Here is a 20,350-nt window from a genome sequence, read left to right on the forward strand (position 1 = left end):
CCTTACAGCACTGACAATACAAGCTAACTAAATGACAACATACTTTGTGCTCTTAGCTCCCTGTGGCTGAACAGGCAGAAGTCTTACCACTTCTAGTTACCAACACACCCAACCTTGACAATCATCAGTGCTGCAGAACAGTAGAAGCATTAGAGAAATTGTTGAAACTCATGTTTCCTTTGTTCTGTATTAGTATTAGTCTTTCTTCAGGGTTAAAGTGTAGATTGGGGCCAGTACCAGTCACAGTGGTGTGCGTCTAATTGGTCACGAGTTGCTAACACAGCAGTTGTGTGTAACAGATGGGAGGATAGTTTCACCTAGCTAATGATAGACAAGAAAAGGGGTAATTTATTTGTAGCAGCACTGATGAAATTTATGACCTTGGTTGTCACAAATATTTGACTGTTTCATCTAAGTGTGTTGCAATTTCCGAAGATCGTGGTTACAATGTGATCTAAGAACACAGTTCTATTTTCCATATATATAGTAGACTTCTTGTTTCCATACATAATGAAAAATGACCTCAGCAGCAATAGTTTAATCTGCATACGTGAGACATTCCTGTATTTTTCAAATGACTAACCCTCCTTTCCAACTGAAATGTTTTCAGTGACAGTGTGGACACAGCTTCACACTACTTTTTCCAGTGGCAATGTCACTAGCAGGCTTTTGACTATCAACTTTCGATAGCACTTGTGAACAACCTCTGTGTGCATCTCTATTATTCATTTCCCTCTTTGTGTGTGGTGTATGTGCGCAGTGTGCCGTTTCAAAGCAATAGTGCAATGAAAGTACCATATCACAAATACATCACACTTACTAAATGTCAATTAATAAAGCATCAACAATGCAGTGCCTCAAGAGATTTTATGGTAACTAATGCACAAAACAAGATTCAGAGTAATCTGTAGCCTAATGGATAATGTTATGGTTAGCTGAGTTAGAGGTTTGTAACTTGGTGCATGCCAATATTTCTTTTTTTCAACTTAGCGTTGTTACCACATTTGTTATGCTCGAAATACTGTCCTACAATATTCGATATTGTTAAACATTTCTGTCTGGTTAGAGAACCAAAGATGAAATAAATATTTGCCTATTTATTTCCGAATGTGTGGTTGTTTTCCATGTATCTACCCCCCCCCCCCCCCCAAAATAAATCTAGGGCCTAAATATACTATCACATTTTGTTACTGCTTTGAACTTTGTAGTTTGCAATTTTATATACATAATAAATCAACAGCATGGTATTTCATCACTTACCGAACTTCCACGTTTGCGTTTGCCTAGTTTTATTTTGAGTGTGGGAACTTTGGTGTTCTTTTTGCTTGACTTTTTGTTACTTCGATTACTTCGTTTCTTCTTATTCTTCTCTTCCCGATCCTCCTCCTCTTCATCATCCATTCCCCCATCTTCACCCTTAAAAATGGAAGTAAATTATTTCATGTTCTGTGCTAGCTTGCTACAATTAATTACTCTTGTTACTTTGTAAAATGGCAATGAAACAATGCAAGGGCATAAAATTTTTTTATAGGTACTACTCTTTAAACTATTTTTAAGCTAGTACTTCTCTTTTATAATCTTTTAAGCCAACACCTCCACTCAATACTGTTAACTGTATTTAGTTGTAGTTCAATGATTTTAGAATGTCATACACGTATATCAAAACAGTTACAGGAAGATATGAATCTTTTAATAACTGCTTCCTAACTGCAATAGAGTCTTACTAAATGGAACCACTTGGAAGTGCAGCACATGAATACCAAGTGTGATAGACAAGAAACACGAATCACAGGAGTATTCATTGACCTACCGGAAGTTTTTAATGTGGCCGAACATATGATTCTGCTGTCAAAGCTTGTGAAGCACGGTATCCATGGCCTGTCCAACAACTGCGTCAATTGCTTCGTCAGCAACCTTAAGCGAGCAAGAGTATCAAGCACATTATGCCACTTTAAAACTGTGAAGAAAGAAGATGGTTCTCCTGTTAGGCAGTTCTCGTGACAGACGTGTAGGCCAACACTTTCAGGAAGTGTTGTGGAGTGAATGTCAAGTCACCAGCAATGTGAAGCTAGTACAGGGTTGGCACAGGTGACAACATACGGAGTTAAGTAAGAATTTTACAACAGCTAGTAATAGTCTTCACAGGGACAGAGATAACTACTGCAATTGGTGGCACAAATGTGCACCTCTTACAGCTGTTCCAGCATCTGGATTGGCCTCATAATACAGCTGTTACGTGTAACTTTTAGAATGTCAACTTCATGATATACCATTACTTGCCTACCTGTGGTAGTACAGTCAGAGTGCTGATTCGTCAGTACTCTGTTTAGTTACAAAATGGCTCTGAGCACTATGAGACTTAACATCTCAGGTCATCAGTCTCCTAGAACTTGGAACTGCTTAAACCTCACTAACCTAAGGACAAAACACACATCCATGCCCGAGGCACGTTTCGTACCTACAACCGTAGCGGTCGCACGGTTCCAGACTGAAGCACCTAGAGCTTGGCTACAATGGCCAGGTTCTGTTTAGTTTCACTTAGCTTATAAAATTCACCACTAGATGTTGCTAGCATGCTCAGTATCTACGCTCAACATTTTGATTAACGTGTACATTGATAGTTATCAACTTTTGAGTGGTGTTGCACTTAAATACCAACTATTGAAAACTCTGCTACTGACATGTTTGTTTGTTGACACAGTGTTTCACAAAACTTTTTTACAATTAGTGTTTTCATCTGATATTTTCATGCATTATTGTTATTTAATATTGCTATTTTTACTTTGGTTAATGTTTTCAGTTTGTTTATTTAATTCACTTTCCTATATTTTTTAAAAAATACATGCTCAACAATGAAATTTTCGAGTTATCGAAAAAAAACTAGTGAAACAGAATATTTTAGTGAAAGTAGCAGCAGTTCAGCAGGTGACAAAGATGTTCTTGCTGGTACACTGGCTGGAAGTGAAGACAGAATGGAAAATACACAGGACATGGAAATAATTGAACCTGAAACACTACAATTTCATGAGGTACCAAACCAAAGCATATGATACTAGAAGGATATTCTGCAATTGAATATTTGCATTAAGTTCTCAATGCAGAGTTACTTTAGCTTATTGTCACAGAAACAATTACTTAGATAAGCGATTTATAAGTAAACATGTTGCTACTTTGTTAGTCTATATATTTATAGCAAGCTTAGTAAGCAAGGGGCTCAATGAAAGACCTACATTGTTTTCATAATGGAGCACAATACCATCTAAGGCATTTTGAAAGTTTGGTAAAATATATTCTGCTCCAAAACAGAAGTGTTAGGTGACAGAACTTCATACATTTGATAGACTATAATGTACAGTCCAATTTTAATTATTCTCTCAGTATACAATACTAAAAATTTCCTTTTTCCATAGCAATTTTACTATGAAATTTGTATAGATTTTAGAGACATTAGTGAGACCTCTTTAGATAGGTGCAGTGTTAATTATATGGAAACAAAATTAAATTTATATATAAAAAAAAAACTTTTTCTTCGTTGCTTAAAAAGAATTTAAAGTGAAGAAGTATGACAATCTGAGTTACTCAATGGCTGACTGCAAAATGATTACCGCAGGGCTTGAGAGAGAACTGATGACAGAGGCTATGGTTCACATTGCAGTGGTGCCAGTTGAGTCTATTGACAGATCAAGCCTCACTGTAGTAGATGACTACATTAATGGCCTCTGGCTATTCAGCCCACAACGAATGCTGCGGTGGCAGCTCAGTTGAGAGTATACAGACAGCAACTACGGAACATTCCTGCACCTTGGCAATGTCGCAGACTGGTTCACCTGAATCTTCCTCACGTTTGAAGAGCAAGTCCACTTTAAAAATAAGATCCCTTGCCTGTTTGTGCACTACTTGGCACCTCCTGGGTGTTTCCGCCATTATGAGAAAACTCACAAACACACAGAATACAACAGAAATCGGTCACTTGCTGTTTCACATATGTAAAACATGACAGAACACTCAAACAAGAAGGAAGTTTACATAGTATGGTATGCGGAAACAGACTAAATGCTAACTGGCTAGCTGTGAAGCTGTCTATTGCGCAGTCCCAACCCAGAGGCCAAAAAATGCTGTCGCGGAATATAGGAGTAGCCTGCATGTCAACGGAAAAGGGATGTTGGCAAACCTTATGGATGATAGTGTAGTAAAGAGCTGCACATTTTTTAGGGTTGAAATCAGCTGGGGGTATTGCTGACTAAAGGAAGTGTGTCTAAAGAAGTAACCGCATATATATATATATATATATATATATATATATATATATATATATATATATATATATATATATATATATATTAAAAACAAAGATTCCAAGACTTACCAAGCGGGAAAGCGCCGGCAGACAGGCACATGAACAAAACACACAAACACACACACAGAATTACGAGCTTTCACAACTGGCAGTTGCTTCGTCAGGAAAGAGGGAAGGAGAGGGAAAAATGAAAGGATGTGGGTTTTAAGGGAGAGGGTAAGGAGTCATTCCAATCCCGGGAGCGGAAAGACTTCCCTTAGGGGAAAAAAAGGACAGGTGTACACTCGCGCACACACACACACACATATCCATCCGCACATACACAGACACAAGCAGACATATTTAAAGGCAAAGAGTTAAGGGCAGAGATGTCAGTCGAGGCGGAAGTACAGAGGCAAAGAAGTTGTTGAAAGACAGGTGAGGTATGAGCGGCGGCAACTTGAAATTAGCGGAGGTTGAGGCCTGGCGGATATCGAGAAGAGAGGATATACTGAAGGGCGAGTTCCCATCTCCGGAGTTCGGATAGGTTGGTGTTGGTGGGAAGTATCCAGATAACTCGGACGGTGTAACACTGTGCCAAGATGTGCTGGCCGTGCATCAAGGCATGTTTAGCCACAGGGTGATCCTCATTACCAACAAACACTGTCTGTCTGTGTCCATTCATGCGAATGGACAGTTTGTTGCTGGTCATTCCCACATAGAAAGCATCACAGTGCAGGCAGGTCAGTTGGTAAATCACGTGGGTGCTTTCACATGTGGCTCTCCCTTTGATCGTGTACACCTTCCGGGTTACAGGACTGGAGTAGGTGGTGGTGGGAGGGTGCATAGGACAGGTTTTACACCGGGGGCAGTTGCAAGGGTAGGAGCCAGAGGGTAGGGGAGGTGGTTTGGGGATTTCATAGGGATGAACCAAGAGGTTACGAAGGTTAGGTGGACGGCGGAAAGACACTCTTGGTGGAGTGGGGAGGATTTCATGAAGGATGGATCTCATTTCGGGGCAGGATTTTAGGAAGTCGTATCCCTGCTGGAGAGCCACATTCAAGGTCTGATCCAGTCCCGGGAAGTATTCTGTTACAAGTGGGGCACTTTTGGGGTTCTTCTGTGAGAGGTTCTGGGTTTGAGGGGATGAGGAAGTGGCTCTGGTTATCTGCTTCGACCAGGTTGGGAGGGTAGTTGCGGGATGCGAAAGCTGTTTTCAGGTTGTTGGTGTAATGGTCGAGGGATTCAGGACTGGAGCAGATTCGTTTGCCACGAAGGCCTAGGCTGTAGGGAAGGGACCGTTTGATATGGAATGGGTGGCAGCTGTCATAATGGAGGTACTGTTACTTGTTGGTGGGTCTGATGTGGACGGATGTGTGCAGCTGGCCATTGGACAGATGGAGGTCAACGTCTAGGAAAGTGGCATGGGATTTGGAGTAGGACCAGGTGAATCTGATGGAACCAAAGGAGTTGAGGTTGGAGAGGAAATTCTGGAGTTGTTCTTCACTGTGAGTCCAGATCATGAAGATGTCATCAATAAATCTGTACCAAACTTTGGGTTGGCAGGCTTGGGTAACCAAGAAGGCTTCCTCTAAGCGACCCATAAATAGGTTGGCATACGAGGGGGCCATCCTGGTACCCATGGCTGTTCCCTTTAATTGTTGGTATGTCTGGCCTTCAAAAGTGAAGAAGTTGTGGGTCAGGATGAAGCTGGCTAAGGTGACGAGGAAAGAGGTTTTAGGTAGGGTGGCAGGTGATCGGCGTGAAAGGAAGTGCTCCATTGCAGCGAGGCCCTGGACGTGCGGGATATTTGTGTATAGGGAAGTGGCATCAATGGTTACAAGGATGGTTTCTGGGGGTAACAGACTGGGTGCGGATTCCAGGCGTTCAAGAAAGTGGTTGGTGTCTTTGATGAAGGATGGGAGACTGCATGTAATGGGTTGAAGGTGTTGATCTACGTAGGCAGAGATACGTTCTGTGGGGGCTTGGTAACCAGCTACAATGGGGCGGCCAGGATGTTTGGGTTTGTGAATTTTAGGAAGTAGGTAGAAGGTAGGAGTGCGAGGTGACGGTGGGGTGAGGAGTTTGATGGAGTCAGGTGAAAGGTTTGTAGGGGGCCTAAGGTTCTGAGGATTCCTTGAAGCTCCGCCTGGACATCAGGAATGGGATTACCTTGGCAAATTTTGTATGTAGAGTTGTCTGAAAGCTGACGCAGTCCCTCAGCCATATACTCCCGGCAATCAAGTACCACGGTCGTGGAACCCTTGTCAGCCGGAAGAATGATGATGGATCGGTCAGCTTTCAGATCACGGATAGCCTGGGCTTCGGCTGTGGTGATGTTGGGAGTAGGATTAAGGTTTTTCAGGAAAGATTGAGAGGCAAGGCAGACATGTCTGCTTGTGTCTGTATATATATATATATAAAATATATATATATATATAAAATATATATATAAAATAGCACATTTTATAAAAATGTAAGATGTGTCAAAGATGAGGTTAGTGAACTGCTTGTTGATATTGACTGATAATATTGATATATCACACTGCAAGCACCAAATAAATAATGTGGCAATTCATGGCTTCCTATACCAGGACACAGATTAATTGGCTATTTTTCAATGGTCTCTTTGTGGATTTGGGGACTGGCCATGTACACGAAAAATGGTATTTCATTTGAATCTATTGAAGTATCAAAGCACAGCAATGAACAGATAATTGAACGCTGAGTAGGAGCAGCTGAAATTACACTTTAAATTATTATTATCTACATGTCCCATAACTCCAATTTCAGGACATTTCTGTTTAAGCTAAACAGTTCTTTGTTCACTTTATAGAAACTACAAGAAGTTAGTTGTGTGTGGTGACTTTAATATTAGTTTTATAGGCAATTGTGCATGGAAAAGAATGTTGGAAGGTCTTGCAGATTCATATCATCTGATGCAGACACTATTCTTTCCAACCAGCAACTATAGACAACATTTTCATTCTTTCTTCATTGCTAGAGGCACATTCTGTTAGTAAAAGAGTAAATGGCCTTTCATACCATAATGCACAAATTTTAAAATCAAAAAGAATTTGAGCACACACAGGTACTAAATACAACTATGCAATATTTAAAAATGTTAATCCAGTGGCAACAGAGACTTCTTTAAATCTCATTAAAGAGAAAGAGTGGCAGGAAGTTTACAGTGTAGGTAAAATAGAAGACAAACATAATTCCATTAGAATGTTTAAAACAGGATACTGTCACTAACAGGGAATTTTGATTGCTGACTAACGGGGTAAGGATATCGGGTAAAACAAAGTGGGAATTGTATCGAAATATGAGGGAGAGAAACAACTGAGCTCCAGTAGTCCATTACACAGAGTACTATCAGGCACTTAAAAATGTTTTTCATTCTGTATGCAAATGGAACAGCTAATCATGAGAATAAAATTAGTCATGAAGGAAGTGTCTGGCCAATAGTCAGATACATAAACAGTATTTAACAATCACTTTCTGAATTAGCAGGAGAATTAAATAAAAACTTACTTTCTACAAGGAATTGTAGAACTCTTATAAAATGGCTTTCCAAGACTTATCTAAAATAAAATTCAGCCAGATGGACAAGGGGGAGACTGAGTCAATGTTTAAATTGCTGAAAACTCCTAGGTGTAATGGGGAATCTAGCAGGATAGTTTCCTTTAGGAAAGGTAAGTTTCCTGAATGATTAAAGAACTCCACAGTAAAACTGCTTTATACAAAGGAGAAAGGGGTAATGCACAAAATTCTGAACCTATGTCTATGCGATCTGTGTTTGCAAATGTTACTGAAAAGGCTCTACTCGTAAGGGTAACTGAACATTCTAATTCACATAATATGCTGCCGCATGTACACTTTTTAGTTCAGAAGAGGCTTTGTAGTGAAGGATATGCGGAAAATAGGCAATATATCAAATACTGCAGTTCAAGACATAAGTTCATGGCTTGCAGAAAATAAATTGATGCTAAATCGCAGTAAGCCAGTCAGCAGTTTCTAGTAAACAATGCAACTAAAACTCACTGGTTACACAGAATGGCCATATAATTACAGAGTCGGAACAGTTGAAATTTCTGGGTGGTCAGAGAGATAATAAACTGTCACGGAAAGGCCATGTTCGGAACCTGTTTAAAAACTGATAGCTACTATGTTTACCATTACAACAGTATTTGCAATTTGTGAGCGTCCAGCCAAAAATTTGTGTACTTTGCATGTTTTTATTCACTCATGACATACAGCACTATATTCTGATGCAACTCTTCTATTCACAAAGAGTATAACTGGGTCAGAAATGGATAACTCGAGCGGTATACGGTGTAAGTAGGTGAACTTTTTACTGACCCTTGTTCAGGAGTCTGGGAATCCTGCACTGCACTGCAAATCTCTGGTTACATCTACCAGGAGTAAGACAGGCTAAGCAGCGAAGCTGCTGTTCCTGTGGGGACCTCAAGAACTATTTTTTGGCCTCAGAGTTAGGACTGGCCTATGGGAGCGGCCACGTGGGGGGGGGGGGGGGGGGGCGGACGCTTCGTCAAAAGCATCATTAGGGGATGGGAATCCTCACATTAACCTCTCGATATTTATTTTCTTTTATGTGCTTTGTTGTTAACATTATGAGTTTGTTCCTAAGAATTAGTGGCTTTCACTCAATTAATACTTTGAAGAAATCCAATCTGCATTTGGGTCACACTTCTGTGACTGGTGCATGAAGATGTGCAGTATTCTGGTGCATCAATTTTCAATAAGCTACCACAAGAATTAAAAAAATAGCAGTAATTTTAACACATTCGTCTATGCTGGATAATTTCCTTGGTAATATATACTCGCAGCTTGTCATCTGCACAAGATTAGTCTATGGAGATTTGCTCCTCAACTTGGTTCTATTGAATGAGAAGTTTAACATAAAATAAATGAATAAACTAGAATTTCACAATGCTCTCAACAAGGATATGGACCTCCCACTTCTCTCTATGAACAATGAACTAGTTAATAACAATACATAAACAACATTCTTAGGATTAAGGCTATAAAGCAATGTAAAATGGAATAAGCACTCCAACAAAATTGAGCAAGGCTTGCTAATCTACTCAATAAAATCCTGCCACAGTGAGAAAACAGCACAAAGAGCATGTAATGACTACTACTATTTTCATTTTGAATATGGGGTCACGTTTTGAGGAAACTGCCAAACAGGCTAACAGCATATTCAAATTGCAAAATGGAACTATTAGAATCACGTCTAAATGCAAACACAGGGACTCCTGTAAGGCCACACTTATTTACGTTACGGAAACCCTTATATTCTAAAAACCAATCTAAAAGTAGTGACAGTAGACTGCAAAAATTGTAGTATTCATGAGCAGTTTATCAGGCAAAACAAAAACTTACATATGATTCAAATGAACATATCCCTATGCCAATATTTTACTTTCGACATGGGAGTCAAACTTTTTAACAAACTACCCAAATAAATAGCAAACACTGTTGTCAAAGCCTTTAATTTTTCAAAGCTGCAGTTCAAATATTTTATTATGACTTCCTACAGATATAAACTGACCTGATGAGAAGAAGCAAGTAAGAAGAATATCACTATTTTCCTATTTTGACTGCATCTACCCATCAGCTCAAAACAGGTTAGCCTGACACACAACCTTAAAGCATTATAGGATGCCCTTTTTCACCTTAATAACTGTGATGTAATCACTGTAGTAAATGCGAGGGAATAGATACTATATACACCACTGAAGCCTACATTACTCCCTGCCTTTAATTATTTATTTTCTTAAAAGAATGTTGAAATGAGAAGCTTAGGTACTAGACAACGATGAGCTGAAAAAGAAATGCTAGAATCTAGAGGCAGGCTACAGTGACAAGAGGAATGTTATGTGTACTTCGGAATCACACTATTGGAGATGTAAGTTTTGATATATGTTTAATGCTGCAGTGGCCCAAGATTCATCAAGCATACTCATAATACACACTAAAATCACCATGCTAACCAATTTTTACTCTTTAATTACTTTTCATCTGGTGACAGCTTTAAAATACTCTTTAGGACTAAATTACATGGGTCATAAAAACTAACCTTTGACGTTTCCTTAGACGTTCTCGAACGGCTTGGTTTCCGGCTGTAGCTTTCATCAGACACAGATTCCTGTTCCTGTTCTGTGTTGGGATTAATGTTTGTAAAATCTCTCCACTTTGCCGCAACCAACATCATTAATTTGGACATTGGCACCTGAAATTTGACCAATAATGAAGTAACTACAAAATGTCTTCACAACCACAATTTCAAATGTAATACAAACAGAAAAAGTATCAAGATATCTAAGTAACTTTCCCGTCGCTGCTGCTGCTGCTACTGCTACTACTACTACTACTACTACAACAGTGGAATCACGAATGATGGCGGTCAAATAGGGTTTGTTCCGCACGCCTATGCCACGCATTGACCTACAGCCAATGAGCGCTCAAAAGTGTACTCAGCACTCTGCTGTTAATGTTGTGTGCTGTGTGACTATTTCACATGAGCTTATCGAGTTATTTAGTTACTTTTATTCCATTTGTTGGGAGTTGTCATGATTGATGGTAGTGGTATGTGATGAATTCTACATAAGTAATCAAGGGACATAATTTGTGGATACATGCTTTTACAATGTGCAAAGCACGTGTTTGTGCGTACTGCAACTGTCACTTGGAACTGGCAACAACTCAATCCCCTTCCTTGTCTTGACCTGCGCCAACTGGCATTGTTTGAAGCTCTGATTGTACCACCACCACATTTGTTCACTGGAAGTATTATTCAATTCTTCTTTAAATGTACTACAGGAGGGAAGAGGAATTTAGAAACCCGATGAAATTTATAGTGGGTACCATAATTTGAAAGATTCACTGTGTTTATTGTTTGTTGACAGAGTTATGTTGAATAACAGCGAACATTATCATTGAATAACTTTTTGTTCTGGATATAGTGCATATTCTATGCAGGATTAAATGACATTAACATTATCCATACTGTCTGGCAATGCTGCTACCCCTCAATCACAGTTCTCTGTCACAAACTTATTCAGTAACTCCATGATTGACTAAATGACTGACTGAGGAACTAGTTTTCCATCATTTCATTTCCACATTATCTGCAGTACGCAAAACAGAATTTAATAATCCATTAGAATTGCATATGCCTGACATAAGAAAAAAAAAAGACTGACAATTCACAAGAAATTTTACCTTAGGATTTTCCTTTGTAAGTAACGGCCGCACGTGCTGCTGGAACAACTTATAAGTAGTCAGATTCTGGAAATCTGCCTCTGTGTATTCTACATCAACGTCTGTCAAACCAAATGTTTCACACACTTCCTCCACAGTAGGCATTCCTGTAACAATTGATTTAAGTAGCACAAGGTTTTAAAAGGCTCCTCAATCCTCCCAAAAAAGGTGACACCATTATTACATATTTCTTGCACAGATGTGAGAGTGGCTGAAAGAAACATTGATTATTTTTATTACTATTTTGGACTGCAGATGTGCATTCTGTGTATCTAATACACAAAAGTAGCCCGAAGTGCCAAAAAGCTAGCTTGAAACATGGAAAAAAGGGTAACTATGATATACTGATGGTTCCTGCATAGGAAAGACCAAAAGAAACTCAATAAAGACTAACATTTTTACTTGAAATGCAATGACACTTTACAAATGGATAAGATTCGAAACCCAATTCTGAATGTATCAACATTTTTCATTGCCTGGCTCATAGTCACTGTCCTATTTTCATGCTCTTAACTCAATACAAGGAATTACTACCATCTTCCAGTGGATATTCCTTCCGTGTCAATAATACAAACAAAATTCCAACGACAATCATCCCTAACGATAGCCTTTTCAATGCAGCTAATTAACTGGCAAATTTGCATTTGATACCTGTGTTAAATATATAGGGTGATTCATTCTACTTTCAAGAATACAAGCACTGGCAACTCTTTACAGACCAAAAGATGTAATATGAGTGGTGTGTTTACATACCAGTACCAATTCTTAATGGCACTCTTAATTCAGTATTGGAAAGAAAAAAAAGCTCTTATTTCCACAGACATTGAACAACATAGACATTATAACCGGAAGTTAATGCACCGACCAGGAAAAGTTATTGCTTAAATAGGCTCTGCCCACTGAAAATGATTTTGTAAAAGTACATTTACCAAGAGTACACTCAAATGTACATTGGTTGGCAAAACAAGTGATGCAGCCAGAAGGTAAGGAGAAAATGGAATGGAACATCACTGGCAAAGAATTTGGCAAATGTAAGCCTATTTATAAGTACGACATCGTACCCACCCTGTTTGGGACGGTTGGGAAGGGTGTCAAAGCCAGTGAATCCTCTCCTGAGGCAAGCTGGCCTACAACTGCGCGCAGCTGCTCCTTGCTATCATGGATATTGGTACTGGGACAGAGTTGATGTCCAAGCTGGTCACACACGTGTTCTATTTAGCACAGATGTGAAGATCTTGCTGGCCACAGGAGTACCTCAACGTCACACAAAGTTCATTGAGACATCTGCCACATGTGGTCACGAATTTTCCTGTTGACAAACAGTACCACGATACTGTTGCATGAAACTTAACACAAGAGCATGCAAGATGTCCGTGAAGAGCTGCTGTGCCATCACAGTTTCCTCAACGACCTGAAGTAATATCCCTACACCTTGATGCCAGGAGTTAAATTGTTGTGAATGGCACCTCTCCTCATGTCACTGCCATGCTCAGTGGTCATGGTCACCTGTAGAATGCAGAATGGAGATTCATTGCTTCGTACAGCGCAGCACCATTCACAAGCAGTCCGTGCTTTCCGATCACAGAATCACACCAAGTGCAGCATTAGTGTAGTATTGTTAATAGCAGCCTACATTTGGGTTAGTAATTACCCAATTCAGCTGCTGTCAGTCTGGTGTGGGGTGACAACAGAATTTCGTGGGGACTGCATTACTTATTTTCAGATGGCAGGTGCGCATGCGAGGGATTTACAATGTGCCTGATGCACCAAATAGCAATCCTCCCATGTAGTGATCAAACATGGTAAGCCACAGCTTTGACAATTAGTATGCCTGCCCTCACATTCTCATGCAGTCCACCATTGAGACAGATGCCACACACATCTGGATATTGCACAATTCATTAAGCCAGCCACATGGAGATTCACAATGGGGCCTCCTTCAAGCTGGTAACACTGTCATGAGTATGTGGCATAGCCGTGTCCTTCACAGTGCTCATTCAACATAACGCACCAGGTCTGGTAACAACACTAAACATCAATAACACTAATAAACTCTGGTGGCTATTCTGTCATTGACAACTGCAACTCTTAATCATGTCTTCTCAGTGCTTCAGTTTTGCTGTCAGGCAGTTTAGTTTAGTGGACAGAGCTCTAACATAAAGGTAGTGAGAAACACGAAGTTATTGTCTCTCTTCATTTTATCATCACTTTCAGCCAGTGGTACGGTGAGGTTATGAACTCTTAGAGCTGCATGTAACATTGTGTGGACAATATGATACACTCCCAACACCTCCCCACACAGCAGATTAGTAGGGCCAGTAATGAACTGTCTAAGGTGATCAAGGTTTGTCAGCTTCTGTATATTCATCAGCTCCTGTTGTAATTAATGTGGAAGAGTGAATTTTCATAAAACCTTTTTGAAACACAAAATCTCTGATGACTGATATGCTCTGTCCTTTGACCTGACTGTTTTCACATTCCAAAGATCCAGCTTATTCAATGCTGTTTCATCACTTCCCTCCTTATACTAATGAGCTTTCATTCTTGGTCTGCTCTGTCCCTCTTCTAAGACTAGGGACCTATTAGCTAGCATCACAGTATGGTCGAGTGTGTTTCATGAAGTATAAAAAGTACCAGGATCATCAAACAGATCCTATGCCACTTTAGAATGGTGCACAGTATCTAGTCACAGTACAACTTTGCCAACTGTTGCTAATTTTATCATCAGGCTTACGAAGATTTTTAAGCACTTAGATGTTACCCAAGACTACTGGATATATAGCTCTACCTAGATGTTTAGTGAAGCTGTTCAGTGCTCAGTGAGGTAGAGGACCACAAAAATAGTTTCAGAGATCCCACTGCCATATGCGAGTTCCTCCAGTTGGGTACACACATGATCGTAGCCCAAGGCCTATCAAACAGTTGATTATATGTCTATCACCAATAGATGTTGAGGTAGGAATCCTGGAAAAGACCCTTTTACACACACGGAATTTTGGAATATATTGGTAGCACATGCTGTCGCATGCATACTGATGTTTTATGTCCTCAAATTATAGGGCACTATTCGACCCATGGTATAATTCAATAAATCACACTCAACAGTGTGTGGAATGCTGCTTTGGGTGTAAATTTTATGTGCAGGAGAGATTTGGTCCAAGCTGTAAAATAATTTTTGCATTATTTCAATTTCACATAAGTAAACTATCAACTGACCCATGAAATTCTTTCCAAATGAGTGACATAACCTGCTGTGGCAGAGGAAAGAAGGGAAAACCATCGGAAAAATGTTATCAGAGCACAAAAACTGTGAATAACCTTATGTTTAAAATAGAAGACTGACTGAAAAGTGGGCTATTAGCTGCCTCATTTTACATTCCTCTGCATCTTCAAAAAATTTTCCCAAATACTTTATCATGTGAACAAATTTGTGTCCTTTTATGCTGCAACAGGAGGAGACAGTGGCAGTGGGAAAGAGATGGAAAAGTAATAAATATTGTAAGATATTAGACACTGGTTGTGGTATAGAAAGAGCGAAGGAGACAATGGCAGTGTGACAACAGATTGGTTGGTTGGTTGATTGATTTGGGGGAGGGGACCAAACAGCAAGGTCATTGGTCCCATTGGATTAGCCATGCCTTTTCAAAGGAATCATCCTGGCATTTGCCTGAAGCGATCTAGGGAAATAATGGAAAACCTGAATCAGAATGGCTGGATGCAGGTTTGAACTGTCGTCCTCCCGAAATCCAGCGGTGAAAGGTGAAGATGGACACCACAGCAGGGGAACATAGTTGACAGTGTTAGGGAAAGAGATGGAGAAAGTGCCAGTGGGAGAAGAAGCAGAAAGTGGATGTCGGTTGAGATCCAGGAATTAGAGAGAGAGAGAGAGAGAGAGAGAGAGAGAGAGAGAGAGAGAGAGAGAGACTTAAAAGATGACAATGAGTTAGGCTCAATGAGTGAGAGATTGGGCAAGCAGGAGTGGATGAGTGTGAGTGACTTACAGCAAAGGACTAGCAGATGTGAACGAGTTACGGTTTAAGGAACTTGATTGTGAAACTGTTCACACCTCAAAATTGTTGGGACAATTTATTAAAGGTGCTGAGGAATGTAGAATGTTGCTCCCAATTGCTATCTGTTATGAAATTGTAAGTCAGTAGGAAATGACAATGTTGTTGTACCACAAACAAAAACAAATTATTGCAATACTCTTTTGCAAAGGCACAATAACTATTTATTGGAGTACAACAGTTATATAAAATTGACTGAAATGTGCTGGAAGGCCTTTAATGAGAATACATTACAAGTATTTCATTCTAAATCTTCCAGCGAAATAATCACTTTCTTTCTCTTCCAAAGTTACGAGGTGGAGAGCATAACTTCAGCACCAACCACCATCAGTAGTAAACCTTGGTTCTAGATATTAATCACCTCACGACATTAACCACAGCAAAATCACTATAGTAAATATGTTGGGGCAAGACTGCCCATGGCTGTCTTCTCATTTCAATAATTTGTATCGTCCGTTGCGTACTACAATATTTTACTAAAAAAAAAAATTGTGATGAATGTTCACTCCAGTTGCAGTTATCTCTCTTATTGTATTGGGAAGTACTAAAAGTTGACGTCAGCACATTAAGTATATTTATTACCAATACTCAGTGACAATAAGCACTGGTATGCCCTTTTAAATTTCCTTTCAATTATCCTGTTTCTATGAGAACGTTTATTGAACAGTGTTTATGACGTCAGTTCGCAGCTTAACAATGTATTGTTACTGCAATGAATCTTTCGCTTTGCAGAGGAATGTGTACAGATTTCAAAGCTTCCTGTTGGATTAAAACTATGTCCTGATGCAAGACAGTTTTAATCTGCCCTGGAGCTTGGAAAGTATTCTTAACCTTTGAAAAGAAATTTCACATGGACGACAAGATGCACGGTCCACAAGGTGACTCTGCACTTCAATGTGTCACTGTGAATAGACAGTGTTGGTGCAGCTTCTTACAGTGCTCTGCTGGTACATGGGGGATTACAGTGTGGCACGCAAAGACAGCATACAGCAATCCGATTCTTTTATTTTTTATGTAACTTTTTTATATTTATGATAAATGAAGTTCAGAAGTCAAATATTGACCTCTGTAAGTAGTTTGATGCAACTTCAAAAAATCTACACAAATTTTCCGAGTTGTGTCAATAATCTAAAGCAAATTCAATTATTCGACAGGCCATGTGGCTCTAGGGTAGAAGGCTCGCCAGACTAGCAGTTTGGCTACAATTCCTGGCCGATCCAAATTTTTAAAGTGCACGTTCTGCAAGCTTTTACATGCAGCCTAAAATACATGTCAAACTTCTTTGGAGCAGTCTGAGATAAAGGCAGACAGATTAGTGTTACAGAAATTGCTCTTAGAGAGAATGCGAAATTAAAAATGGAAAGAGAAGTTATGCTACAAGCTTCACTATTCTCGGTATCTCTTGAGATACTTTTCTAACCTCTGAGCTGTTAAAATAATGACAGTATGTGTATGCGTAAACACAACATATCCAAATCTCTTTCCACTGATGGTGCTGTTATTAGCCGAAATGCAGACGAAGTTTTCCATTTGGTACACAGTGTAACCACACTTTTATGTTCCGATGTTAACGTTTTCCCCACTGATTAAGGAATTTTTCGTTTTGTCCACAATGTCAATTCGCACCTGATTGTGTGTTACCATTAGTAATTTTCCTGTGATTTACATATTATGAAACAATGTTTGTGAAGAAAAGAAACTGTTTAACTGATATAGAATGACCCTGGCATGGCATTTGCTTTCAAGTAATATTTACAAACATTACAAATTAAGTTTCTTGCCACTAGGGCACTCTATTCAAAAGATATGAATCGCTAGTAGTCTGAACAATTTGTGCTCTTTCTCCTGCTGCCACCAAGCTCTACTTAACGTGGCAACTTATGAAACGAACTACATTTTGAATAATGATTGATCACAACATTATTTAAACTGTCTCTACTGTGGAAGCGTAACTTCGTGAACATGACACCTCGAAAGCATATTTTACATGTTACAGTGTGTGAGTGTGTGTGTGTGTGTGTGTGTGTGTGTGTGTGTGTGTGTGTGTGTGTGTGTGTGTGTGTGTGGCGGGAGGGGGGGGGGGGGGGGGTGTTCGTGTAATGGAGGAGGCACAATGCCTTATGGCCTTAAAAAGATGAGTACAGTGAAATGGCAATTAAACACACAAAATATTATGTAAATATTTGCACTTGGCAATTCTCTAAAAGTGTTGTGCTACGGATGGCAAAATATGTAACTGGTGCAGTGTTGTCATCCTTAAATAATTAATGACACGACTGCAGGCTTTCAAAAACATCAATTATGATGAATGAAATTAAGTCAAATGTTTCTGCTTTCCAGGCAGTTACCAGTTCCAGTACAAAACTCAGATAACCTTTACTGGACAATAAAGAAGACCCTGATGAGTATTTTGATGCCTGTTATGTACAAATACAGTACATAAACTACACAAATGGAAAGACAGATCATACACTCAACTTTTACTGCTTCAAGAAAACTATTTCTCACATTTTCCTCCATTTTTGAGACTTCTTTAAAAGTGTAAAAGTGGGGTTTCACTGTAATCATTTTATAAAACAAGTTTCAAGTAGCCCTGAAAATCAATAATTGTTATAGTAAAATAATACACACCGAGCATATCAAAAAGAAGGTGGTACAAAATAATTATATAGTCACAGAATCAGTTTATGAGTTTTTTGTATGCAGGCCAGTTGAAGACAATGGGTGGATAAACAGCAAAGAAACTTTTAAAGCAAAAACTGTTTTAAAATGAAGGTGTGCTATGTGAGCACTATGGACGTGCAAGAACCCCACTTTTATACTTTTCAAGGGACTTAAAAAAATGGTCTAAAAAGCAGGAAATAATGTTTTAAGCTGTAGAAGTTACGTATAAGATAACCCCTCACATTTTCACACTTCATGTATAATAAATGTACATAATAGGCGCCAAAATACTTGTCAGGGATTTCTTCATTAAAGGTTTATTATTTAATACAAACCACTGATGATACTGGAACTGATAACTGTCTGGGAAGTAGCAACGTTTGGCTCAATTTCCTACATCATAATCGATGTTTTTGAATGCCTGCAGCTGTCATTCACTATTTAAATAATGAAATACTGCACTTGTTACTTGCTTTTTCATGCTTAGCATGACGCGTTTCAAGAATATTTTCCTCGTTGTCAAATGCAAATATGTATATAAGAATTTTGTGTGGTGTTTGAAAACGTGTTATTCCGAGTCTCTTGCACTGTGGTCATCTTTTTGATTTTATCAGGTACTGCGCCTCCCCAGTTAAGTGGAAAACCACACACACGCAAAGTATCACTCACATTGCTTCTGTAACACCACAAAAAATACGTATATAAATATTGCACTTGAGAACAAGAATACTCTTGTAATATGTTTTCCTCAGCATGAAAAAAAGAAATACATAACTGGTACCGTGCTTAAACTAAAAACATTTGAGCAACACTAAGTGAATGAGGGTGTCAACCAGCGCTACAACTGGCCAAACGCTGAAACACGCTAAATATGGTTCGACAGACGTGTTAAGATGATCACAACAATCAAGAAACGGTGTTTGCACAGTAGAGACAGTCTGGAAAATGGTTGCAATTGATCATGATATCTTTATTCGAATGAATGTAGTTACTCCCATCAGCCACCACATCCAGTAGAGCTGGGCAGCGGCAAGAGATAAAGAACGAATTGTTTGAACTTTTACGCATTTGCCAGGTTAAATCCCCTGAGTAGAATGCCCTAGTATCAAGAAACTTAAGCACATAATATTTGTAAACATTACTGGATGACCAACATCATGCCAGAGTCACATTTTTCACATTTTTATGTAACACATTAATTGCAGGAAAATTATAAATATGTAGGTACAAAAACAGGTGCTAATTAACATTGTGGACATAGCAAATTTGATGGGTACCATAAAAAATACCATAAATGGTGGGAAAATTTTAATTCCAGAAACGTAAATGCGGGTTTATATGGTATAAGACAAATGGGAAAAAACCAAATGGATCAGACTGTACTAAAAGCCAGTACTGAAACCCCTATTACACGATCTCAATTGACTATGCGGAACAACTGCATCCACTGCAGCAACCCTGGCATTTTATTCCTGTACTGAGTCTCATCTGGTTTGAGTAGTGGCATCAAAACTGCCACTGTTGTGAGAGCTATCTGCTGTACAGTTTGGCATCTGAATGGTGAAAGTGAGATTATGAGGAACTATTCTTTTTCTCAAAAAAGTCAGCACAGTCTATAGATCATTGACATAATACATACACCCACATCATTTTGGGTTGGTAATTTACACGCAAACGCGAAAGGTACACGAACTTTGAGTAGTCAATTTTGAGCAGGACGCCACTCATGTAAAACGGGCTCCAGACACTTGATAATGAAATGAAGGTGGCCAGGACGTCTACCAAGGCAAATGGATGGTAGACGAAATAAGATGTACTGTGCTAGATCCCAAGGTAGAAGAAAAAGACAGGAAGTAGTGCAACGGACAATGTTATACAGGGGAAAGGAAGAAGGCGGTAGGTGCAGCAAAAAATATTGCTGCTCCACTTCGATCTTCCTCTACCACTTCATTCTGTTTGCTAAAGAGGAACATACAACACTCAAGGAATGGCTGTATATAAGCTTTCTTTATGACTCACTTACATTCCTAATAAATTTCTCAATGAATATAAC

The 20,350-nt window shown here is 39.2% G+C and overlaps 1 protein-coding gene across 8 annotated transcripts in view; it reads right to left on the bottom strand.

Moving 5' to 3' along the window:
* The window catches only part of LOC126353943 (chromodomain-helicase-DNA-binding protein Mi-2 homolog), a 357,465-nt gene that overhangs the window by 130,383 nt on the left and 206,732 nt on the right, over positions 1-20,350 (bottom strand). For all 8 annotated transcript variants that reach the window (XR_007565244.1, XR_007565245.1, XR_007565243.1 and 5 more), the window contains exons 5-7: positions 11,528-11,673; positions 10,383-10,535; positions 1,261-1,416 (exon numbers count right to left, since the gene is read on the bottom strand). Coding sequence is in view for 5 of the 8 variants with exons in the window: in XM_050003229.1 (XP_049859186.1) it covers positions 1,261-1,416; positions 10,383-10,535; positions 11,528-11,673 (455 nt within the window). In the remaining 3 variants the exon portion in view is untranslated. The remainder of the gene's footprint in view (positions 1-1,260; positions 1,417-10,382; positions 10,536-11,527; positions 11,674-20,350) is intronic.

Source organism: Schistocerca gregaria, chromosome 3 (assembly GCF_023897955.1).
Source record: "Schistocerca gregaria isolate iqSchGreg1 chromosome 3, iqSchGreg1.2, whole genome shotgun sequence".
NCBI classification, from domain to species: domain Eukaryota; kingdom Metazoa; phylum Arthropoda; class Insecta; order Orthoptera; family Acrididae; genus Schistocerca; species Schistocerca gregaria.